General features: G+C 40.0%; 1 protein-coding gene across 1 annotated transcript in view; it reads right to left on the reverse strand.

Moving 5' to 3' along the window:
• The window catches only part of PKP2 (plakophilin 2), a 67,148-nt gene extending 43,654 nt beyond the window's left edge, over nucleotides 1-23,494 (reverse strand). The window contains exons 1-3 of the mRNA XM_034402680.3: nucleotides 22,828-23,494; nucleotides 6,969-7,081; nucleotides 1,674-2,329 (exon numbers count right to left, since the gene is read on the reverse strand). Of these exons, the coding sequence (XP_034258571.2) occupies nucleotides 1,674-2,329; nucleotides 6,969-7,081; nucleotides 22,828-23,029 (971 nt within the window). The 5' untranslated portion in view covers nucleotides 23,030-23,494. The remainder of the gene's footprint in view (nucleotides 1-1,673; nucleotides 2,330-6,968; nucleotides 7,082-22,827) is intronic.
• Nucleotides 23,495-26,833: the final 3,339 nt, after the last annotated feature.

Raw genomic sequence — 26,833 nt, forward strand, 5'->3', positions numbered from 1 at the left:
CAACCCCAGTCATTTAGGCTTTGCAGCCCTGATAATTATGCCTTAGTTGCTTTATTTATCACTCCCTATTTAGAACTGCCAAGAATAATTTGTAAAGAAAAATAAAGGCTATTTCAAGAAACATTTTTTAAGGTGTACTCATCTTTTTTCTACGTGTCTCAAATTTATCAGCTGTTTGTATCTGGATTGAGATACATGGCTTCTATCTTGAGTCAGCAAACACTGGTATCGCCAAGAAGATTCAGCTGTTACCTTCAATCCAGTTGTTGCCATAGCTGGAACTAGCTCACTCAGTAAACCTGTTCTGACCTGATATTACATGAATAGCCCCCTTCTATCTTCTTTGTTTTAAATATTTTTTATTGTTTTATCCCCTTCTATCTTCTTGACACTGTATATCTTAACAGCTCCAAACTTAATTCCAGGAAATACAAAGTCAATCACTAAGAACCAGTAGAATGCAGCAGGAATTCCAAAAGTGAGCAACTAAACTGATAATTAGTGGTTAATCATGAATTAAAATAAAGTCTAACATTCTGCCTTTGGAAAATGAACCAATTCTAACAACACATATTTATCAGAATTCTGTCTGATTTAGTTCAATGGGTCTCATTACAAAGAATATTAGCTGGCTTCCTGTAATGTACTAAATTATAATTTCTGCCAGCCATTCTTTGTTGAATAAGCCACAAACTCATTAACAAAAATTGTCCAAAATCAATCTCTCTGCATTATCAAAAATCAGAAAAGAAAGTGGTGGCACAACGTTTAGAATGCAGTATTGAAATCTAATTCTGCTGGCTGTCAGGAGTTCAACCCTGACCGTCTCAAGGTTGATTCAGCCTTCCATCCTTCCCAGGTTGTAAAATGAAGACCCAGATTGTTGGGGGCAATATGCTGACTCTGTAAACCACTTAGAGAGGGCTGTAACCCACTACAAAGTGGTATAAAAGCCTAAATGCTATTGTAGAAAAGTCAGACTCACTTATACTGTGCATTTCAAAAGTGAAGATGAACGAAGGCAGAAGCAAGGATTGTGGGCATAATTCTGCTGCCCAGGGGGATATAAAATGTATCATATGCCAGATAGGTGGAGAACATCTGTGGTCCTCCAGATGTTCCTGAACTACATTTCCTAGAATCCATCACTATTGGTCATGGGAACTAAGCTTCTGGGAATTAGAGTTCATAATTCTAACTAACATAGTGTTCAACATTTGGAGGACTAAAGGACCTTTATGTTCTACATACTGTCTTGCTATGAACCGAAAATACTACCGCCAGGTGAATAGTCTTGGGCAGGGATGTCAAACTCAAGGCCCCTGGGCCAGATCTGGCCCACAGGGTGCTTAGATCTGGCCCGTGGGGCCGCCCTGGAAACAGCAAAGGACTGGCCCGCGGTGCCTCTGCCAGCAAAAACGGAGCTCAGGAGGGTCACCCTCCCGAGCTCCGTTTTCGGCTGTGGTGGCTTCCTGCAAACCTCTGCCAGTGAAAACGGAACTCGGGTGCACCCGACAAAAATAATGCCGAGCTAGCTACTCCCACCATGGCCACGCTCATCAACCCCCCCTGCCCCCGAGGTTAAACACAACCATGATGCAGCCCTCAATGAAATTGAGTTTGACACCCTGGTCTTGGGCATTGCTAATAGTGGTGCATCTTCAAAGACATACCCTATTTGAGATCTGCTGGCAGATATCCTTTCATGCTCAACGATGCCATTTGCTCCAGCAGCAGCCATAGCCGCTGTCATTGTCATCCTCTTCCCATTTGCCTCAGCGAATGAAGTTGCCAAGGAGGCTTCCTTCGTGCTCTGGGTTCTGACGGTGTTCTGCTGCCAGCTCGAATGCCTATGCTGGGTTCCAACTTGGGAATGCAAAGAAGATCTGGCTTGGCCCACCGCAGTCCCAGAAGTGAGATAATTCTCCTTCTCCAAAAGATTGCTCAGACTCCGGCTATTCCCCACACGCTGATACAGTGGCATTCCTGGACTGAAAGGTACACAGTCCACCATGGTCTCATTGGTCGGCCCAATGTAGAACTGCCTGGGCCCTCTGCTTGAAGCAATGCGGCTTGTGTAGCCAAGGATTTCAGAACGAGCATATCTTGGTGGCAAGGCGCAGGTTCTCTTGTTCTCATTCTGTCGAACTGTTAAAGCTCTGTTATAGCGCATGTCAGTGTGGAAGAGAAGTGGCTTTTCGGGACTGCTCTCAGGAGAAACCTCCAATCTCTTCAAAGGCTGTCTGTGGAACCTCTCTTCCATTGCCCTGTAGTTGTAAGGGAGGCTGCGAGGACCCCAGCCATTTTCATAGCTACTTTGGGAGCCAATCTGTTAAAGTAAACAAAGTAAAATTAAACAAAACCAGGGAAAGCACAATCAATTGGAAGTGTCTCACGAAGGAGGAGGAATATTTTTGGAAACTTGTCTTTTTTGTCTCAATCTGTGGAAAATATTCATTTCAAGAAATACATAGTTGTATAGAATTTATTGTTAATATAACGAATAGGTACAGTACAAATAATCTTCGATTTACAGCCACAATCGAGTCCAAAATTTCTATTGTTAAGCGAGACATTTGTCAGGTGAGTTTTTTCCATTTTATGACCTTTCTTGCCATGGTTGTTAAGTGAATCATTGCAGCTGATAAATTAGTCACATGGTTGTTAAGTGACTCTGGCTTCCCATTGACTTTGCTTGTCATATGGTTGCAAAATATGATCACATGACTCTGGGACAATGCAACGGTTATAAATACATGCCAGTTGCCAAGTGCAACTGGCGCTTTTGATCATGTGTCCATGGGGATGCTGCAATGGTAGTGTGAAAAACGGTCATAAGTCACTTTTTTAATGCCATTATAACTTTGAGCGGTCACTAAACAAATGGTTGTAAGTCGAGGACTACCTATACAAACTAAAGTATGCAACCAGAATAGATGCAATGAGACCCCAAGTTATAATTTATAACTTTCCTGGTGATTAAATCCAAAGAAAATACACACACACACACACACACACACACACACACACACTTTATTTGCACAGACTTAGATATGCTAAAGTATATATGTGTCTTTTCATTTCTTCTCCCATTTAACATCTAAATATGCATAGAAAGTGTAAGTCATTGTGTTGCCTTAAAATATTTACAAATATCGCAATGAAACTATTCCTTCTTAATGTGTTTGAGATCACATATTCAGGAATGCTTCAGTATGGTTCCCACTTTGTTCACGATCCATTTTTTTGTTCTACAGAGAGGAACCAAGATGCAGATGAAACATGAAATGTGTTTCCAAATCAGGAACTGGGTTGGGCAAATCACAGTTGAATGAGCCTATTCATTGGCTCAAATCTCAAGGAAGTCTTTGAGTGAAGTGTGTAGGTAACAGGCTCCCACTGAGAACACAACTAAAAACTGGATAGGTGTTTCAGGAAACAGTAGTCATATAAGATGGCTGGCAGTTTTATTAATGAGTGGGAATGGGATTTTATATGGTGGCTGCCTGTTTTATTAATGAGTGGGAATGGGATCTTAGAATTTACATCCAATCAGTTCACAAAACTTTCCTTCTCATTAAGGGAAGACTTGGTATTAGGCTTCCCAAAGACTTAAACATTCTAATAGTTTGAGAAATATTTTTTTCTTTTGGGTGGGTGACATTTGTGTGTTGTTACTGCAATAGACTTTTCTAGTCTCAGGCTCTTTGTATTTGACCTTGGTCATCCTAGCCCTTATTCTTCCATTTCTTCTTATTTCAAATCCTCATAGTGTCTGTTGATACTTGTTTACATTATTTTCCCTATACCTTCTCCATCAAATTAGGCTGGAATCTTCCAGACACCATCTATCTATCTACCTCAATCTCTCTCATCTTCCATTGGGAATTTAGATAGTCTCCAGTTTGTTATTTCCATATTCTAGTCGCCCAAAACAGAAGGATCAGTAGCCTCAGCTCTCTTTAGTTCTCTCTCTCTTGCTGAAAAATAGATTCCTATATTGGCACAGCAACACAAAATCCAGGCTTAAAGTTGGGAATTTCTGGGGTTTCTTTTATTCACATGATTCTTGGCTAATATTTCTGGTTTAATTCTAGTGTTGATATTCTGCTGGTCTCTAAGACCCTCAGGACAATACTCACTTGAAAACTCCCTTTTTAGGAGCCCAAAATTGTTTGAAATTGATTTTTTGAGAGATAACGGCTACCCCAAAGATTTCTATCAGGTAGATGAAAAGGAAACCAAAATCCAGCATTCCTCTGAATATACAAGTGTAGGACTGTAAAATTCATTGATCATCCTATCTTTGATTCCCATTTTACTTACATTCAGCTTTCATCATTCCATATGCAGTGTTTCTTTCTGGAATATGATTACATGTGAGCATCATGCCTACAAGATTAAATTACTACTCTCTACAAGCAGCCATCCAGTTTTCAAGGTTATTTCAGTTACCTTGTACCAAACAGAAAACACGGTTTGCTGTTTCCTCACAGGCTTATATTACATTCCTATTCTTCCCTCCCCAGTGTAACCTAATTGTTGTAACCTTGCATGAAAAATAGATGAAATAGTTTTTAATTCTACATGAGGAATTAGGCAGGTGCAAAGTAGATTACCGATAGTGGAGAAATGACAAGGCAAAGCAAGCAATTACATAAATGCAGACATTGTAATTAAAACCAGGGCAGACAATGTAATCCATGCAAAATGTTTGAGTCTACAGGATCCACACTATGCCTTGGAAAATATAACAACAAAGACAAATTTCTTTTTGGCTTACATGCAATCAGAAGCCCGAGAGTCTGATATGAGGATTAAATTCCTTCCTGGTAGGGAGACTGTAAGGGGGAGCAGTTTTTACTCTTTAAAATATTTCTGTTTTGATTCTACCTTGGTTTGACAATATAGCTAAGATTCATTTGTAATATTTAAAATGATTATTGTTATAAAATAATATTTCTTTCTGTCCTTTAATCACAGCATGTACTATTTGCCAGTAATGAATACATGGAGTCAGCATTGGCAAGCAAAGTAGGCAATTAACAATGCAGTCCTATATGTGTTTATTCAGAAGTCAAGTATTGTATTTTTTGGAGTATAAGACGCACCGCAGTATAAGACGCACGTTAGTTTTTCGGGAGGAAAATAAGAAAAAAGCTGATTGATGGGTGGATCGGCCTCCGGGAATACCCCCAATCAGCTGTTCCCAGAAGTGAATTTAAGCAACAGGTTCCTTGGTTGTGAGCTCTGTGCCTTGCTTTTTTTCCTGCCTCTGAAACTTCTGAAACTCCATTTCAGAAAAAAAACTTTTTTTTCTGCCTCTGAAAGCCTCCAAAACAGAGCTTCAGAAAAAAAGGCTTTTTTTCAGAAGCTTCTTTCGGAGGCTTTTATCCTGAAGAACTATCTGTACTCTGTTCAGTCTCCTTTCTTTGGTATTGGTATGTAGATTAACCTCTTCCAATCTGTTGGTTATTGTGTCATTCTTCAGATTTGTTAGCATAGTTTGGTTAGAACTTACTGATTCTTCTTTTGTTGCTTGCCATATTATTTTAGATAAAAGCCTTTCAGAGCCTTTTTTTCTGAAGCTTCGTTTCTGAGCCTTTTTTTCTGAACCTTCTTTCAGAGGCTTCTTTCAGTCTCTGAAATCTCCATTTGCAAGGCTGGGCAGGGCTACATTCCGAGTATAAGACGCACCCAGATTTTCATGCTCTTTTTTGTGGGGTGGGAAAAGTGAGTCTTATACTCCGACAAATATGGTATGTTGTAACATTAAATAAGTGCGTATAAGATTGCAACCTGAGAAACCAAATTTCTTCAATGTACAAATAAATCCTCGATTTACAACCATAATCGAGCCCACAATTTCGGTTGGAAGTTGTGACGGTCATATAGTGGATCACCATGTGACCAGACCCAATTTTACAATCTTTTTGCAGTGGTTATTCAGCAATCCCATTGTTTGCTATACAGCGTTTCTGCTGGAATTTGGAAGTAAATGCTGGTTTCGGGAAAAATCTTCATAAATCACGATCATGTGACTGTGGGGGAGCTGCTACAAACAGCTCTAAATATAGCCTAAAATGTAGACATGTGACCATGGGAGGAGGGGTGGACATCAGAACTTCAAATCCAGGGAGTAAATAGCTCTTTTGGGGTCTGTTGTAACTTGGAATGGCTGCTAAGCAACCAATTGTATGTTGAGGACTATGTGTACATAGCTACTAAATTTATGTCTTTCTACTCTAACAGCAAACATACCCTTGACACAGTACTGGGTTTCAAATCCTGTCGCTACCAGTTTGCTCGTGGACGTGCACGTGATGCTTCTGCCTAAGCGCAGAGACGTCTGGGTGGGTGGGCGGAGTCTCCCGCCACTGCCGCTACCAGTTCGCCCGATCTGGGGTGAACTGGTAGCAACCCACCATTGCCTTGACACAAAGACATGGTATCAGTAAACTGTTTAGAAGATGCTACTAGAACCAGAGATATTTCTCTTCCCCTTTTAAAACCTAAGTCTTCCCCTGCGCTGCAGTGAAGCTTCAAAATAGTTTCCTCTGATATCAAATGGAGGCAAATTTAATATTTTTTGAGCAAAGATAAGAGCCTTTAGTGTTGCCAAGCCTACAGGGAGAAACAGGGGCTGAGAGAGAAGGAATGGAAAGAAGAGGAGACTGGATGAGGTTTAGAAAAAAAACCATATTTTTATTTCACTGGCTGGGGAATTCTGGGAGTTGAAATCAACACATTTTAAAGATGCTAAGTTTAAAATCGAGAGATACTAAGATAGACGTCTACCATGCCTAGTTGTTGAATTTATAATAATGGTGAAAAGATCTTTGCACTTTAAATGCAAAATCCGAGAAAAACTCAATAGGCATTCTCACTAATAATAAGTAGTTATTCAAGCAACCAAATAAGATCTAATCTACATTCATATAAACCTTCATGTATTAAAGCCTTCTTACCTGATGAGACTGATAATATGAAGTTGCAAAAGATGGTCTTGAAGCAAAGTCTGTTTCCACTCCATCTAATTTATATACATACTCTGGAACACTGCTAGCCCGATGCAAACCTCCTGTAGAAATGCAGGAAAAATAAGCTTTCAGTAAATCACATAATACAAGTGGTCCTTGACTTACAACCAGAGGTGGGTTCCAGCAGGTTCTGACCAGTTCTGGAGAACCGGTAGCAGATATTTTGAGTAGTTCGGAGAACTGGTAGTAAACATTCTGACTGGCCCCACCCCCATCTATTCTCTGCCTCCCAAGTCCCAGCTGATTGGGAGGAAATGGGAATTTTGCAGTATCCTTCGCCCGGATTGGAGAGGGAATGGAGATTTTGCAGTATCCTTCGCCTGGACTGGAGAGGGAATGGAGATTTTATAGTATCCTTCCCCTGGAGTGGGGTGGGAATGGAGATTTTATAGTATCTTTCCCCCGCCACACCCACCAAGCCATGCCCATGCCATGCCCACTAAGCCACACCCACAGAACCAGTAGTAAAAAATTTGAAACCCATCACTACTTACAACAGTTCATTTAGTGATGGTTCGAAGTTACAACAGCACTGAAAATAGTGACTTGTGACCATTTTTCACACTTATGACCGTTGCAGCATCCCCATGGTCACGTGGTTTACATTCAGATGCTTAACAACTGACTTGTATTTATGACAGTTGCAGTGTTCAGGAGTCATTTTGCGACCATCCGACAAGCAAAGAGAATGGAGAACCCAGATTCACTTAACAATGGTGTTACTAATTTAACAACTGCAGTCGTTCACTTAACAGAGTTGTAACATGAGACAAATTCACTTAACAGCATAAATTTTGGGCTCAATTGTGGTCATAAGTTGAGGACTACCTGTAAAAGTAGACCAGAGGCTGCTGAATTATATCAGATGGAAAGCCAAACTAGGATTAATGAGAAATAAAAAGAAGAGTAATCCTCAATTTATAACCGTTCATTTAGTGACCATTCAAAATTTCTACAACTTTAAAAAAAAGGTGATTTATGACTGGCCCTGATGCTTAAAATAATCACCACACTCTCCACACTCACATGATCAAAATTTGGGCACTTTGGGTGAAAATTATTTCTGTGTCCCACCTTTGCAAATAGAATATTAAACAGCATTTTATCCATAATGATTGTAGGATATAGGCAAGGCCAGGGGGTAATTTTGAATGGCTGTAGAAATCGGACACTGTATTCACTAGGGCACTTTCCAGGTTCATGTAATGTCACATCTTTGCTTCACAGTTTCATGTTACGTTCATTTTATCTAAGTTCAAAAGCCACTTAAAACCACTTTAGTGATACGGACTTCGAACTTCAGTAGTGGAACACACTATCTTTTCTGAACTAAAACTGGGAACCCTGTACAGTTATAAGGAAAAATACAAGAACAAACATCAAGTAACACTTTCAAAACGTTTCTGCATAGTAAAACTGAAGCACAGAAGTTTATGGCACTACTTTTGAACATTTAATATTACTAACAGCATTCAGAGAATCTGGAAGCCCCACCAGATGGGTTTCTGTCAATGAACAAGAAATGATGATTAGACTGTTTTTATGCTTTATTAGTGAGATCAGAAATAACAAAGCAACCATACTTGGAATACTTTCCCTACAGCATTAAACAAAAACTCGTGTAAAATGTATCTCAGCCTATTTCTATAAATGCAAATGTAGAAACCATAGTTGATTCGTTATAATAGAGAAATCATTTTACATATAACTTGTTTGCTGTCCAGAACAACTGTGTCCAAGAACTGCTTAAGGACAATTTTAAGATTCATATTCTTCCTTTTATGTTTATTTTAAAGATTAATCTTGGAGCGCACAGCCCTTCAAAGTAAAAGAAATATGTACAATTATTTTAGGATTGCTGCTCTTTATTTTAGCTGCCCTTGATTCTTGAATTGCCTGTTGGGAACTTGAATTCAAACATGGCAAAAGCTAAATTTGATTTAATTGTTTTTTTTTAAATTACAGATGGTAGCCAGTAGCTAACCAGATCACCACTCCTGCCATATACCAATCCAGAAAAGGTGAAACAAAGCTACATTCTACCATGTGTTCTTTGCAGTTATTTCATTTGTGAAAGCCTTGTCAAAAGATTTCCTCCCTTTCTCATCAATAGAGAATTGATTTGGATATCAAGATGGGTGGCATATAAATTTGATAGACAGGCAGGCAGGCGTAATTCAATTCTATGTTTGTAGATGCCACAGCGATTCTACATTCCAAGTTGGTTTGAGGATATATCTCAGGATGTTTGCCTCTTACTTGTAGGGAAAATGCCTTTCTTGTCTATCACGGCAAAAAAATTTTTTAAAAAAAACCCACCTAATTTTCTCTATCATGCATCATCAGTCTTGGGAAACTGATTACATCAGCATTAATCAGGTTAAATCCTTTATGAGTTAAGTTTCTTCTTAGCCTTAACATCCTGGAGTGGGGGGGCATCATTTTGCAAATGCTATTTTGCATGTTGCAGTGCTAACAAGCATGGCAGTTATTAAGATTTACAGAGCAAAGGTCATGTATTAAATGATCAATGGTGCCTACGTTTGTAAATACTGTACTGAAGTCAGCTCTGTTAGATATACCCCATTGTGTATCCAACTATTAAGACTAGAGCCTAATCTCCTTTGAGGATTGTATACATCTTGGCCCCTAAAATATTGGCATAAGCTCATCTATTTTGAGGGTCCTCTGTCACCCCAACTCTCTGAAATCTTCTTGGTTAAATATGAATTTAAAATTCAGTGACCCTTCTGCTAAATATTTGAGCTCAATCTCAGGGAGTCTGAATGGACATGAAACAATGGTATTTGAATTCAGACCAGTAGATAGTTCACAGCTTTCTCACTCCTAAGATAAATAATGCCATCAGTTAGAATTCTGCAGCATGGTTAAACAGGATATAAGCCATCCCCAAATAAGATGCATCATTATCTTTAAACTGAAAAAAAAAAAAAACCTGTTCACATAAGAATGCGTCTGCCTGCTCTTGCATTATGGTGCAGCCTGGCTGTCTGTTGTATCAATAAACTTTTGCTTATTCTACACTGACTCCAGCTATTGATCCCCCATTACTTTCCCATGCTCTGGAATCTTTCAATTACAACCAGAGCAAGCATTCCTTAATCTCCCTCCCCTGTCTCCCCTGAGACCACCAGCAAACTGCGTAGATTAGAAGAAACATATGGCAGATAAAACTGTAGGGCAGAATTGTGGATTAATGAAACTCTTTACCCATACCTGGAAAGTTAAGCATTTCTGCAGAAAATGTGAGAGGCAGGGACCCTGTTTTGTCTTGCATTCCTGAAAGATTGAGTTATTTGAGCTGTCCTATTTCTTTGGTTACAATCGGATTTCTGTTCTAATTTATTTTTTAATCATTCTCTCAGGCTGGGTGTTTCACCCTAAAGTCTCCAGCATATCAAATTCAGTTGATTAAACTGGAATACTGTTGTTTACGTGAGTTGTGAAATTCTTGAACGCAGGTAGCAATATGTCCAAAATATATAGAAGAAGTGAAATAAATTACTTGATTAAAAGGTTTGGATAAGATTAAGTACTACGGTGATGTCATTTCCCTCACTAGATATTTTAGTTTTAATTTAAACAAGAACATAAGAAAAGTTGAAGGTCGTAGCACAAGAGCAGAATTGTTTTACATATATATATATATATAAAACACTTCTCATATATATAATATAAATTGCTGTAAATTTTGCCATTAATGGTTAATGCTGGTATTATGATGATGCTTCTGAATTTTTGGGCACCAGATCAGAAAGTAAAGATCTTTGAGAAAGGTTTTTAACGGATAAGTAGTGGTTAACTCACTCTGCGCTTATAAATTTACAGTTCAGAGAAGCTACAAACTGTCTGCTGGTGGCTCAGCAGACTAAAAGCATTGTGATTAACACCAGCTGTCTGCAATTACTGTAAATTCGAATCTCACCAGGCTCAAGGTTGACTCAGCCTTCCATCCTTTCTAAGGTAGGTGAAATGAGGACCCAGTTTGTGGGGGCAATAAGCTGACTTTGTATAAATATACAAAAATATGAAGGCTATTGCTTAACGCATTGTAAGCCGCCCTGAGTCTCCAGAGAAGGGCGGCATATAAATCAAATTTAAAAAAACAAAAAAACCAAAAAAAAAAAACCCAGGAAATTTGGAGGCGAACTGATTTAGGTTCCACTAGTGAAAAATAATATCTACATTTAGAAATTAATTAACAACATTTTGGTGCTAACAAACATCAGTCCAAGGCAATGCTTTACAGATTAAAGTAGAAACGTTTTCCAGTGGTTGGTTGTAAATTCTGGATTCAAACAGCATAGCACGATAATTTGACCTTAGCCTAGATTGTTGTAGCTTGGCTTCACAAATCGAAGTGACCACTAAATGGCAATAAGAAAATATTTTTGCTATGTAGTAGCCATTTGGCATTCTGCAGTTTGGATATGGACCTACTACAATCACGTCAATGGGTTCCAGAGCATTCCCGTTTACTTTCTTGAACTCAAATCAAGGGTGGATAAGTTTTTCAGGTAGTGGTCATCCAACCTTATTGGGCATGGGGAATGGTGTGTGTGTGTGAGAGAGAGGGGGGAGGGGGGGAGAGAATAATTGAAAGTGGTTGAAATCTAGTGAGATCTGCAAGAATCTAGAAGAAATCTAGAAGATTTGGCTCTTTCATGAGGGTTCTTTTATTTTCACTTTTGTGTTTTAAAAAGTTTTAATTTGGGTGGCAAGATGCCCACCGACATTGTGTCCTGATCTACCACCAAAGTCCATGCTGTCTTGCCATTTAGTTCTAGGCACAACAATGTTTGCCTCTGGTAAGTCTCCAGTGATGCATTGTTGTTGTTGTTTTGTCTTTCTGTATCTTAATGTCATACAAAAGTTTGCAAGAACGTCTGCACATAAACAGTATTTAAAGTTTCAAGGAGTGCCTGAGATACAACTGCTCCCTTCCTTCCATGACATCCCATTGCAGTGAGGATTATGTTGCTGATCATATGCAAGTGGACATCCGCTGTTTTTGCAGAATGCCCGAATTCCTTTTCACAAGTGTTATACAATCTCCCGATCTGGTTACCCCTAATTAATGAAGGTGGTCAGTGATGAGACTGAGTAAACCTGCAACAACAGGGAAAATATTCCATGTTGTTGGGGCAACTACTTAAAGGACCCATTAATTATTCTTAAAAGAATTTGAATCTCTTTGCCAGTACACAAACCATATGATTTGGGTGAGAGGCAATAGAGTGCATCTCGATGGAAACTCCCTTATGAAAATAAAGGTCAAGGAAGCCGCATATTAATTACTCAAATAAGCCTTCATAGGAAATACTAAAAACAAAACAATCAAGATGCTTTATCTGCATTGTTTCAAGGTTCAACCATCAAGAGACTCTTGCCACAGAAGTCTCATTCATCCTTCAATCCATATTCTTCCTTCTCTGCATAAAACCACACTGATCTAATTTAAACATAAGCGGATGTGTTTGCCTACAAATACGCCAAGGCTTTGCCTGTCTTGATACAGTTTAGCCACTCCAGTTTAGCAATTAATTTACAAATTAGTAGACAGCTTCTCAAGGGCTTACATCTGATCTAATCATTGGGTTACCCCAAACTCACCTGGGTTCATACCATTTAGCCAGTGGTAGGATTCAAATAATTTAACAACCGGTTCTCTGCCCTAATGATTTCTTCCAATAACCAGTTCACCAAACTGCTCAGAAAGTTAACAACTGGTTCTCCCGAAGTGGTGCGAACTGGCTGAATCCCACCACTGCATTTAGCATCTGGTAAGTGGGGTCTTGGATGACTTCCTTTGCATAAAACTTGGATAACTTTTACATAGTAACAATAGTAGTACCAATAGTATCATAGCACCAATAGTAGTAACATAGTACCAATAATATCTCCTGAATACTTTTGGCAGACTGAAGCACTGTAATTTGTTATAGCAAACTCTCTCACACACATACAGACATTAGTACAGCATCTTAGAAATCAAACTTTTTGGGGGAGGTGGAAAGGCGAGGACTAGTATCTGCCTCATCAGATGAAGTAGCTTCCACTCCTGGAAAGTTTGTGTCACCATAAATCGGTTAGCCTTTAAGGTGCCAGACCCCCTTCTTTTATTTGTTTTCCTCTCACTCAGAGGAAAAGCAATTATTTAGAACAAAGGATAAGTAGAGAGATTAGATTTCAAAGTAAAAAGGAAGGGATCTTATCAGTTTAAAGCTGGATGCCTCTTCTTCAGAGTTAGAAAACCAGCAGTCTATCATTAGGATCACAAAATGGTTAGTTTATAATATTTCGCCAACAAGAAGCAGCACTTGGTGAAATCAAGTAGTCTAAAAAGGATTTGATGTTGGGATTTTGCATTAAGTTCCAATTTCAGGAGCCCAACTTTGTCCAGGTTTCAAACTTTGCTCATTAAACTCACAACAAAACCAGATCCATTATTTTCCAGATGTTGAAGGTCTTCAATAATATTCAATATTCAATAATATTCTCTCCTTGCTTTCATTTCATTCATCCTTCTTAGATCATGTATTTGAGATCAAGAAACTAAATCCCTTGACCCATAATTCTATATAAACAGCAAAACATATTTTTAAACTATCTAGGGCCATTTTACCACACTTGTTTATTCAGTTACGGATTTGTTGGCAAAAGATATTATTTATTAATAATTGGAGCCTGGTTGATCTATAAACATTCCAGTGTTCCAAGAAAAATAAGGCAACATCTTATATATCATCTGCAGTTTATTTAACATAGTAAAATATATTTAAAACACTCCCTTTAAAAAAATAATTTTCGACAGAGAGATATTGGAAGAGAAAAAAAAAATCTGTACCAAGGAAAACAGAGCAACATCCAAAATAATTGATGTAATTAATTCCTTAGTTGCATAATCCCCATGGAATTATATGTCCTATTTGCTCAAGGAAATTTGAAATTAATTGTTCATACAAAACAGAAACCTTTTGTTCTGTATATAGAAAATGAACAATGTCAGATATGTAGTCCAGTGTCACACATTTAGAATTGAAGAACTCTGCAGGAGACGAACCGAAGAACGGTGCAGAATTATTATTTTTTTAAGTGTATGAAAATTCATTGTTATATAAAGAAATCCCTGAAACAGACTCCTATGTACGAATGATCACTTTTGAGGATTGCAGGTCTTATGTTGCGATCAAACTTCTTTTAACTTCAAATGAGTGCATGTGCAATAAAGCATACTTTAAGCTATAATTATGCAGTTCCTGTATTAAGGAACTTCAATCGCTACACAGTTCTTTAAACATTTACTCTAGCATTTAGAGGAATTACTGTATGGCTATTATAGTTCTCCAGAAAGCAGTCTCTCAACAATGCAAAGCCATCTGAAATTAAAAGGTAGAAAAAGCGACAAGGAAACAAAAAGCTGTTGCCACTAAATGTAAATTGCAAATGTTTCACAGAAAATTAAACTGCTCTTAGGATTTCTCAGTTACAGGTATGTTCTAATAAGAGATTTATACTACATCTTTCTACCAGGTTTATTTCCGCCTATGGGCCCAATGCCAATTTTCAGCCAAGCTCATTGGCCAGCCTCAGATAAAGTCATGTTTTTCAATGATCTTTACTCTGCAGTCTGCAAACAATGGAGAATTATTCACAGTTACATCAATGCACAATAATCTAAATACCGTATTTTTCGGAGTATAAGACACACCTTTTTCCCCCCTAAAAGGGAGTGAAAATTTGGGTGTGTCTTATACACTTATACACTGAATGTAGAGGCCCACCCACTGGCCCCCACTCTTTGGCCTCTGCCTCCCAGCAATTTACCTCCTTGCAGCAAGCAGCAAGAAGAAACAGCCCATTTCAGTTTCAGCACACCCTAATTAGCACAAGTTGATTGTCAGTTGGATTGGCCTCCTGACTCTCAGCTGTTTCAGGCTGCAGGGATTACCATTGCCTATTGCTGTGCGGGCCTCTGCTGCTTGCTGCAAGGAGGTAAATTGCTGGGAGCAGATTTTTTTTTTCTTGTGCTAATCAAGCTATGCTGAAAACAAAAATGAAAGTAAAGCAGGCTATTTGCTGTTTGCTGCAATGAGGCAAAATTGCTGGGAGGCAGAGGCAGATTTCTTTTGCTTGTTTTCCTCACCAAAAAAGGTAGGTGTGTCTTATAGTCTGGAGCGTCTTATACTCTGAAAAGTACAGTAAATGTACTTCTGTTCTCTTGATTGAATTGATTGACAATTATACCCTCGGGATGGCACAAAACAGGGAACTTATTTTTCTTTTCTACAGCTAGTTCTCAACTTATGACTACAGCTAGTCCTCAACTTGTGACCACAATTGAGCCCAAAATTTACGTTGCTAAGTGAGAAATTGGTTATGTGAGTTTTGCCCCATATTACAACTTTTCTTGTCACATTTGTTACGGGAATCACTACAGTTGTTAAATTAGCAACAGAGTGGTTAAGTGAATCTGGCTTCCCCATTGACTTTGCTCGTCATAAAGTCACAAAAGTTGATCACATGACCCCGGGACACTACAACCATCATAAATATGAACCAGTTGTTAAGCATCCGAATGTTAAGTCGCATGACCATGGTCATAAGTGTGAATAGTGGTCATAAGTCACTTTTTTCAGTGCCGTTGTAACTTTGAACAATCACTGAACAAACTGTTGTAAGTCGAGGAGTACCTGTATTTGTTTTCTTTATTAGCCATTCAAAGAAAGTGATTTATGATTTAGTTCTGAGAAATATGACCATTGCACTTATCCATCACCATCACAGCATTCTCACAGTGATGTGATTAAAATTTAGGTGCTTGGAAACTGGGTATGTATTTATGACAATTGCAGCATCCTAAGGGTCACATGATCGCCATTTGGTGACTGAAGTTCTGGTCCCAGTTGTGGTCTTAATTTAATGACTATCTGTATCAAGGTTTGTAGGAGAGAAGAATCTCCTGGCCTGAATAGGTTTTATGGGTTAGTTTTTAATTGTATAGCTTGGGGTTTTAAATTGGGAGGCCGATTAATTTAATTTATTTTTAGTTATCTTAACTTTTATATTGTATGTTATTTTAATTTTCGGCTGTTCACCACCCTGAGTCCCTTCAGGGAGAAGGGCAAGATATAAATTCAATCAATCAATCAATCAATCAATAAATCACAAAGAATGCCAATACTGAAACGTCTCAGTGCTTTCTAGAGCAGGGGTGTCAAACTCGATTTCATTGAGGGCCGCATCAGGATTGTGTTTGACCTTGGAGAGCCTGGGGTGGGTGTGGCCAGTTTGACATCACCCGTGTCAGGGGCACCTGTGGTGGCCCGAGCACTCTGCCAGCGAAAACAGGCTCCTGAGCTCCATTTTCGGCTGCAATGGCCTCCTGCAACCCTCTGCCAGCAAAAACGGAGCTTGAGAGGGCCGCACACAGTCCTCACAAGCTCCATTTTCAGCTGCAATGACCTCCTGCAACCTTCTTTCAGCGAAAATGAAGTTCAGCTGCATGCAGCCCTCCCGAACTCCATTTTCACTGGCAGAGGCTGGTCCTTCACTGTTTTCAGGGTTGCCCCACGGGCCAGATATAATTATCCCATAGGTCCCGGGCCTTGAGTTTGACACCCCCGTTCAAGACAATATAGAGCTTTGATGATAAAGTTGCACCCTTAATCTTACAGAATTGGATCTCTCTCTCTACAGATTCACCTGAACTTATCATCACTTAATTAATTAAAGTAACCATGTATTTACTTTCCTACCTAAATTAAAAAAAAAACTTAGTGGAAATCTTTGCAGATGCAGATAAAACTTTTGAGATCATGTCTATAAGCCCAGTTAATATAGTATATTCTTGAGTCACTGTAACATTAAGCTTGCCACTTCTGTTGTTACTTCCAGGATCTATTGACATTTATTATTAATATTTATAGTTCTTGCCTTCAGGCAGCTACTTGTTCCTTTAAGAAATCCACTGGTGGATAGGCCCTGTGCTTCTTAAACACTCACACTTTCAAATATATCCACTGGGAAATGAGCCAATAGATAATCCTTTTGCTTAAAGCACTTCCACTTACTGATGCAGTAAGAAATGCACAATTCAAAAGCATAGTATTAAATAAAAGGTAAATAAAGGACCGACTACTGTAAAAGCTCAGGAGAGAGTTGATAAAAGCTCAGTGTTGTGCATTTCTTTTCTTTTTTAAAAAAATGCTTTTGTGAACCAAATGCTGGCTGAAATACTTAAGGTAGTAGACCTACTGTCAGTGAAGAAAGAAGGTAAGCTTCTTCCACTAAAGCAACTGTAAAAAAAGACCTTCCCATACAGTATTTGATTGCCGGTGAGGACAAATTAAGAGCCTTTAAGAAATCATAGTATGTATTTTTACAGTGGATTGAGTATCATACATTAGATCAGTGGTGGGATTCAAAATTTTTTACTACCCGTTCTGTGGGTGTGGCTTGGTGGGCGTGGCAGGGGAAGGTTACTGTAAAATCCCCATTGTCTCCTGATCAGCTGGGACTTGGGAAGCAGAGAATAGATGGGGGTGGCACCAGTCAGAAGTGGTATTTACCGGTTCTCCAGACTACTCAAAATTTCCGCTACCAGTTCTCCAGAACTGGTCAGAACCTGCTGAATACCATCGCTGCATTAGATCCATTCATTGTAATGTACATGGCTTTGAATTAACTATAACGTATCATTCAAATCCTAATATTGGATCAACTACTGTCTAAAAACTAGTTACTGAAACCTCAGCTTTAAATTTTTTAGAAAAACATTTAGTAGCTCAACTTTCTTCTGAGAACCTCTGATCATAATCATGAATCCTACTTTGTTCTATGTTTAGAACAAACACTATAATGTAAGTTAACTTAAGAGATAACTTGGATCACGCATTGTCCTAGGTCATCTTGTCTTTAATCCTACAGTATTTCATTAAATAAATCATCCATTAGAAGAATTCAAACAACATCCTGAATCTGAATGATTTAATATGCACTGAAGCTAAGTGAAAATTGTCCCGTGATTGGGTATTTAAACTAGGATAAGACTAATGGAATGGAATGGAATGGAATGGAATGGAATGGAATGGAATGGAATAGAATAGAATAGAATAGAATAGAATAGAATAGAATAGAATAGAATAGAATAGAATTCTTTATTGGCGAAGTGTGATCAGACACACAAGGAATTTGTCTTAGGTGTATATGCTCTCAGTGTACATAAGGAAAATAAAATACATTCATCAGGAATAAAAAGATTCAACACTTAGTGCTAATCAAGGTTCCAATAAGCTATCAAATCGTACTAGGAAACAAATAAAAACAATATAATTGAAAGATACAAGCAACATGGTTATAGTCATAAGTGGGAAGAGATAGATACTAGGAAGGAAGAGAATCTGACATTCAAATGACATACAAGCTAACAATAAGAACCAAGAAGGAAACTTCAGTGAAGAACCATAACAATCCAAGTCCAGTTTGCAAAATAGTAAAAGCAGAGTCACTTTCTTTGCAATATTGTAAAAAGAATGGAATTCTTCCTACAATCTGGAATAATCTATATCAATCAATCAATACGGCTTTATTTTGGCCAGTGACTATATCATACACACATACAAAATAACCCCAAACCTAAAATCACAAGACAAATTTATCTCAACTTTACAATTAAAGGGAATTAGGAAACATGTCTTGTTTCAGTCAGGGGGCAGTGAGTTTTGTCATCTACTGTATTTTTCGGACTATAAGACGCACCGGTGTATAAGATGCACCAAGATTTCGAAGAGGTAAGCAAGAAAAAAAAGTTTTTGCTTTCCCCAGCCCCCAGGAGCACTCTGCAGGCCTCCCAAAGCCTCTGCGCACCCTGTTTTTGCGAAAAACAGGCCCGTTTTTTACAAAAATGGGACACACAGGGCGGGGCCTCGGGAGGCCAAAACTGGCTGTATTCGGTGTATAAGACGCACCAACATTTCCACCCTCTTTCTGAACAAGCAAGGAAACACAAATTGCAATGTTTCATAGCAACCCTGGGAGGCTGATAAAGCCAGTGGAATAGCCTCTACACCGGAAGTGGGCAACTATGGTCTCTATACAACCTACAGACTTCAATTCCCAGAATTCCTGAACTATCATCCCAGGAATTCTAGGAGTTGAAGTCCACAGGTCATAAAGGGGCCATAGCTATCTACCACCGCTATGTACTATGCAGAACTCTTACAATTACCTATGTTGTAAAGAGATAAAACACGAGGAGAAAGAGAGGTAGGTTAATTTATGGTTGGTACCTTCAGGCCAAGGAGTGTATCAAAGATATACTTGGATTGACTGGAGAATTATCTAGTGAAAGACATTAGTCATATGCTTGTCACCCTGGGGGAACATTCAGTCTCTACGTTTAGAGAAACAGCTAATAGAGACAAGCTTCCATTCTTGAATGAAAGAGCCAGAGCTTCAAAGAGTTTGAAAAAAAAGTCTTCAAACATTTCAGTAAGAAGGAGTGAGAAATATATTTGTTACTCGACTATTGACAAATCATGCTTCATGCAATTCTATACCGTGCATTATTTTTAGTGGGTTATGAAAATAGCAACCTCCAATTTCTTCATTGAAGCATTCATACTAAATACATACCAAGTATCAAAAATAATACTTGCCAAGGGATAATAATATGGACGCTGAAACAACAGCTCCAAATGAATTTACCCTCAAAGGCCTGGTTCAAACACATATCACTTGACTTCTCAATACTAAAACGTCAAGGCAGTTTGGAAGAATCTGATGACTTAGTTGATTAGTAATTGGTCTCTTTTTGAGTAGTGGGGTGCACGTAAGATCCATACACAGCCATGGAAAAGAGTAACAGGAAAGGCTCAACAAGGGACATCAAAAAGTCAAGAATGTGCTCACAACTGCACAAGTGAAGGCTCACTTGAGGATGCCCCTGGGAGAAAGCACACAAGTCATCCCCAATTTGGGTGGTGATAAAAGCAACTTTATTGAGGGGTGTTAATATGGTTCTGCTGTTCTAGTCTTTTTCAACTTAATATCAAAGAACTACCAGCATTCCCAGGGCTCCATGACTAGATCTTTGAAATATGGATCTCTGTAATAACAGTTAAAATTATTAATATACAAGTAGTCCTTGACAGTTCATTTAGTGACCATTCAAAGTTACAACGGGATTGAAAAAAGTGACTTATGACCTTTTTCACACTTATGACTGTTGCAGCAGCCGTGTGGTCATGTGATCAAAATCCAGATACTTGGCAACTGGTTCATATTTATGACGGTTGCAATGTCCTGTGGTCACATCATCACCTTCTGTGACCTGCTGACAAGCAAAGTCAATGGGAAAGCTAGATTCCCTTAACAACTGTGACAAGAAGTCATAAAATGGGGCAAAACTCACTTAACAAAATGTTTCATTTAACAACAGAAATGTTGGGCTCAAATGTGGTCAAGAGTCGAGGACTACCTGTATAGAATTGGAAAAGTGAATGTTTTAACGATTGTGTAAAAGCCTAGGCTGAAAACTTTTTATGTTAATTGTATAAAGCTTTTGATCACAACAGATAAGTGATATTATGGGGACTCCATTCCAATAATAGTAAAATAATATTTACTTCTGATATTGTATTTACCATATAGCATAATGTAATGTGTGATGAAACATTAAAAGTGAAATATTTTTTAACACTGAGTTTTTTTATTTCATGTATTATAAAGATGGGCACAGATTTTCAGTATCTCTAATTTTGACTTCTCTTTTAAATATATATCAGAGAAAGCAGTAAAATTTGCAATGCGGTGTGGCTGTATGTATTCTACAACAGATTTTTATCAGGTGACCTTATGCGAGATGAAAGTCGGCTGTACTATAAATTTGAAAATGGTCTATCCTACTCTATCTAAAAAGGTTATTTGCAATGACCTAAATAACCCATCTTAAATTGGGGTGGTTTGTATGGACATTGGCTCCTTCCTCAATGTTAATAATAATGAATTATTAAATTTATATGCTTCCCAACTCCCAGTGACTCGCTTTCTGACAAGGCGACTTAGTAATATATGTGAAAGGAGGGAGGAACAGGGGGAAAAACAACTTCATAGTTTGTACTGTTAATAGAGATACAAACTGAGAATAATGATCTATTCTAGTGAGATCCAGGTTCAAATTTCTCCACTCAGCCAAGAAGCTCATTGGCTAACTTGGATCAGACGCTCTCTCCCAGCCTGACCTATCTCACAGGCTTGTTGAGAAAGGAGAACAATGGGAAGAAGATAGTAATCTAGGCCAGGGGCCTCCAACCTTGGCAATTTTTAAGCTTGGTGGACTTCAACTCCCAGAATTCCCCAGCCAGCAAAGCTGGCTGGGGAATTCTGGGAGTTGAAGTTCTCCAAGCTTAAAAGTTGCCAAGGTTGGAGGCCCCTGATCTAGGCTATTTTAAACTTCTGGAGAGAAGGTGGGATAGAAATTATGGATTCATCTACCTAGAGAATTGGCTGCTTTATCCACAGCCTAGACCACCATAATGTTCCCCTAACATTATGACACATATAGTATATCTCAAGAAAACAGCTTGAGTTTCCCACCAGTTGACATACTATATATCCTATGGTTTTGTTAAAAGGACAATTAGTAGCCTTGTCCTCCATTCACATCCCTCTGTCATTTTCTCCGCAGTTTTCTTGGCAAGTATTTTTTTAAGAAGCTGCCAAGAAAACTGCACAAGTTTTAGAAGTCTAAAAACTTTTAGAAGTTGTTTTTTTTTAAGAAGTTGCCTAGGAAGGAGACCATTGCCTCCTTCCTAGGACTGGGAGAGAGGGGGTCACCCAGCCAGCTTTGTACCTAAAACAGGACTAGATTATACCTTAACAGCTACACCACATACCTTTCCTCTAAGCCAGTGGTTCTCAACCTTCCTAATGCTGCGACCCTTTAATACAGTTCCTCATGTTGTGGTGACCCCCAACCATAAAATTATTCCTAAAACCATTGAAAATATGTGTTTTCCAATGGCCTTAAGCGACCCCTGTGAAAGGGTTGTTCGACCCCCCAAAGGAGTTGCGACCCACAGGTTGAGAACCACTGCTCTAAGCCTATTTTAAAGCAACGCAAGATGAGCTGTAAAAGTTACCTGCTAAATTGCAGATTGTACCACATTATAAATTCCCTGTAAACAAGAGATTGCATTACAGGTGCCTTTGCTAGTTTTAAAAACCTCTCTCTCCAGTCCAGTATAAAGTTAAAAGTTAGAAATCATAGATTAACAGAGTTGGAAGGGACCTTATAGGTCATCTAGTCCCACCTCAAGAAGGAGACCCTACACAATTTCTGACAAATGGCAGTCCAATCTTTTCTTGAAAGTCTCAAGTTTCCGAAAGTTAGTTAGTTTGTTTGCTGCAGGAGGCTAACTCAGGTACTCAACTGGATTACCCTGCCCACATCAAGAAAACTCTTTTGTAAACACTTTTGTTCTCACAAAACTTTCCCTGAAGTTTTAATCCGGATTCTTTCCCTGGCCCTTTGTGGGGGAGTTTTACAAGGGCCCAACTTAAAACTCAAGGAGATGTTTTTTTTAAAAAAATTCTCACACTGCCCGTGAAATAAAGGAGGAAGCGGAGGCTTATAAAAATTGTTTCTCGCACCTTAAGGGCGAAGGGAGAGGAAACTTTCAAGAAAACCTGCACCGAAAAAAGCTTGGAGGGAGGCGGAAAAGGGCCCAGGGAAGCCGTTTCCCCGCCGACCCGAGGCACTCACCGTTGACCAGGGAGCTCCTGCTCTTCCGGGCCAAAGTCTGCTGGATTTGCCGCTGGATGCGGAGCGACTTTTGCGCTTCGGCTCTCCCGCCCGACAGCTTCGACGGCAAGGCGAGCGTGGAACTGTCTTGCTCCTCCAGACCCTGCTGGCCCAAGACGGTGCGGATGTAGCCGGAGTCGGAACCGGAGAAGGGAACTGCCATGGTGGCTGGGCGAGAGAGAGCACTGACCTCGGCGACTGGCGGGCAGTTGTCGGCCGCGCTCCGGCCGGGACGGACTGAACTGGGCAGGGCTGAGGGACCTGCCGAGGGGTCGAGCGAGTCTCCACCTTCTGGCGGAGGAGCGCGGCGGCAACAACCGGGCCCCTCCCTTCCACCCACCTACCCAACCACCCACCCCGCGGGAATCTGCCGACCGCACCCGCGGGGCAGCTCCGCCTCCCGCGCCTCCTGTTTGGGCCCGCGTCACCTTTTCATTCAGCCGGCCCGCCGAGTCGCCTCGGGCGTTCCGGGAACTGCTGTGAAATTCTCCTGAGATCTAGTGGCGGGGCAGGTGGTGGGAAAAGCAAATTGCAGAAGAAAGCCAGAAGATCGAGGCCGGTCGGGACTCGAGAGTAAAAGGGATAGTGGGCTCGTTGTGTCGTTAAACTCGGGAGTAAGTCCCGGAGTAAATCCCCGGGGTGGGGAATAGTGGGGGGGCGGATGGCGATTAACCCTTTGCTGGGAAGGGTGAGGAAAACTGGTCCTTGAAACGGGATGACCTGAGAATCCACGCTAAGCCCAGCAGGCCTTTTACGGTTGTGTAACTACAGGCAATCCTCGATTTACCACCACAATGGAGCCCAACATTGCTGTTGCTGAGTGAAACGTCTTTCTTGCCACCGCAGTGGGTGAATTTAGTAGCGGGTTTGTTGAATGACTCTGGTTATCCCAGAGGTCAGCAACCTGCGGCTCAGGAGCCACATGTGGCTCTTTGGGCCCTCTGCTATGGCTCCCTGTTGCGTGATCCCACCACTGGCTGGCCCCACCCCTCGCCCTCCTCTCCCAATCTCACCTCGCCTGGCCTGAGAAGGTAAGGGTGATGGTCAGGGGTGGGTTCTACTTACCTTTACTACCGGTTCGCAACCGGGCCGCGCGCCGTTCTATAGAACCGGTGCGAACTGGGGGCAACCCACCACTGGTGATGGCAGATGATGGAGAAGCAGCCAGGGCAGAGACAGAGAGATACAGAGAGAGTGGGAGAGAGGGAGGGGGGAGGGGGGAGAGAGATATTCAAAAGTGTTTTGTGGTTCCCGGTATTTTTTAACAACTGGTTCTCTGCCCTAATGACCGCCTGGGTAGGCGTGGCTGGGGGGGGGGTCCTGTGACTGACAAAAGTAAGTGGCATCGAGTTGGCCATGCCCACCCAGATTTTGTGGCTCCCGTTGTTTTCTTTTCTGTGGGAAATGGGTCCAAATGGCTCTTTGAGTACTTAAGGTTGCAGACCCCTGGGTTATCCCATTGACTTGGCTTGTCAGAAGGTCCCAAAAGGTGACCACATGACCCCCCCCCAAGGCACAGCAACTGTCATAAATATGAATAGTGGCCAAGCATCTGAATTTTGATCATGTGACCAGGATCAATGATTGTAAGTGTGAAAAATGCTCGTAAGTCATTTTTTTTTCAGGGCCGTTGTAACTTCAAACAGTCACTAAGTGAACTGTTGTAATTCGAGGACTACCTGCAGTGGCAGATTAAGGCTCACTGGCATCCTAAGCACTGACAAATCTTGGTGCTTTTTTTTTTCTTTTTACAAATCTTCATTGTTCTTTTTTTTCTTTCTCAACTTTGTGGTGCCCCCTTTGGGCCTGGTGCCCTAAGCACATGCTTAGTCTGCTTAATGGTTACTACACCACTGACTACTCTCCACTTCCTCAGGAGCGCTTTCGTTTCTTCACCGGGTTGATTTCATCCTCTCCCCCCCCATTTTAAATTTAGGGTGGTGGGGGGAAGGGATGGGAAGACAGGCTAGCTGCTAGTCGAATCCCTCTATGTATCTGATGAAGTGGGCAGCAGCTGTCCAAAACCGTAGCTAAGGGTTGAATTGTAAGGTCCTTGGTGCTCTCTGAACTTGGTGGTTTTCTTGCAGGCATTTCGTTACCAAACTAGGTAACATCAATGCACTGATAATGTTACCTAGTTTGGTAATGAAATGTCTGCAGGAAAACCTATAAGCTCAAGACAGCACCAAGGATCCCACAGCTAACCAAAGTTTCGGCCTTTTAATAAATTATGTTATTTGGGAAAGTTGCCATCACTTTTTTTTAATGCTGCCATAAAGTTGCAGGGCCCTCCTCTTATAATAACCTCTTTTCCAAAAGTTAGACCTTACCCTGGTGCTCCCACCTTTCTCTGTGAGCATTACAAAATGCAGAGCACCCAGAAGTTAGACGAACAGGTCTCCTATAATGAAGCTCTTTTCCAAACCCTTCTATAAATCAGCTGGCCTCATCACTTCTTGTGTAATGGGATCTCACGATCCACTTACTGTATAAACTGTCAGTCCCGAATCCACTGTAAACCTTGACCTTTGGCTGCTGACTCAGTAGCCTTAACTCTTCAACTAAATTCAGGTTTATAAATAATCTGTTAAATCAATTTGATATGAAAGAGCAATTGATAGATTTGTGCCAACCTCACTAAGTAAAATGCCTTAGGAAAACTTTAGAGCAATTACCTATTAAAATGACCAGAGATTAACACTAAACCAACAATCAAGGAGAAACAATACTCTAATCAAGAAACTACCAATTCAGACAAACAAGCTAACAGTAAACCCAATCAAGGACCTACTAAAACTACTCTCACCAGCACTGACAGAGCAAGCAACTAATGTATAAAATGTGAGCAAATCCTATTTCCTTACTGGCATGGATGATGTTACCTACTTTGGTAATAAAATGTCTGCAAGAACGCCACTCTGCAAGCTCAGAGAATACCAAGGAACCCCACAGTTCAACCCTGAGCTAAAATAGTATCTTCTATAAGTACCTATTATAATTCTGCATTGACATTGTAAGAAACAGTTGCCATTTTTTGAGCTAAAATGGTTTGAGGAGGATATCAATTTATTCCCCAGGCTGTACAGGGAGGGGAACAATTCTTATTATGTTCATCTTTTCAAAATAACACTGATGAGCTTTTCACTCTGGGATCTTTAACATTTTTTCTGGATTAAAAATTAACATTTTCAGTAAGCTCTTATCTGCTGTCTTGTGATGCAATGCTTACACACTGTTTTTTGTCTGTGACTCAGGAAGTTTCAGGTGAATGCTAATCCATGTTTGGAAATTTTCCAAGATGGTGTCAATCTCTTCCCTGCCCAAAAAGGAATAAGTGTTGAATTATTCCTTTTTTTGGTCGCGTTCTATGGATACTCTTGCATACCTATTGTTGGTAAACACTATTTTTTCTTGAGAGTTGCAGAAAGTGGCATTATGACTGAGTGAAGGAGGACTTGAATAGGATGTGATGGCCTTTAAGAGCAGGAAATGTGTTCTTTTTTTTATTTCTGCAAGTTTTATCTTTACATTATCTCCTTTTGTGAATTTACACAATAGCTGGTTTTATTGCTCTTTTAGATATCGTACCTGTATTTGATTGGATTTTATACTTCCCACCTTTTTTCTGTAAACCTGCCAGGGAATCTTTGGTTCTTGCAAAGATGAACTTTGCAAATAAGTACAATTTTGAAAGACCTGGAAACTAGTCTTCTCTTCACCAAGACCTCTATGGAAGAACAGAAAAACTGTGGATATGGAGCATATATTCATTGTACAAATCAACCCAGAGGTCTCAGTTGAGGCACAAATGACCAAAGTCAAATGATCCTCCTTCAGACGTTATGCAAAGACCCAGCTCTCTGGGGAAGGCTTTAATGCTGGGAAAGGTAGACGAAGGAGAAGGAGAAGGGGAAGAGGAAGAGGAAGAGGAGGAGGAGGAGAAGGAGAAGGAGAAGGAGAAGGAGAA

The sequence above is a fragment of the Pantherophis guttatus genome, chromosome 7 (genome assembly GCF_059756535.1).
Source record: "Pantherophis guttatus breed Tessera chromosome 7, ASM5975653v1, whole genome shotgun sequence".
In the NCBI taxonomy this organism is placed as follows: Eukaryota; Metazoa; Chordata; class Lepidosauria; order Squamata; family Colubridae; genus Pantherophis; species Pantherophis guttatus.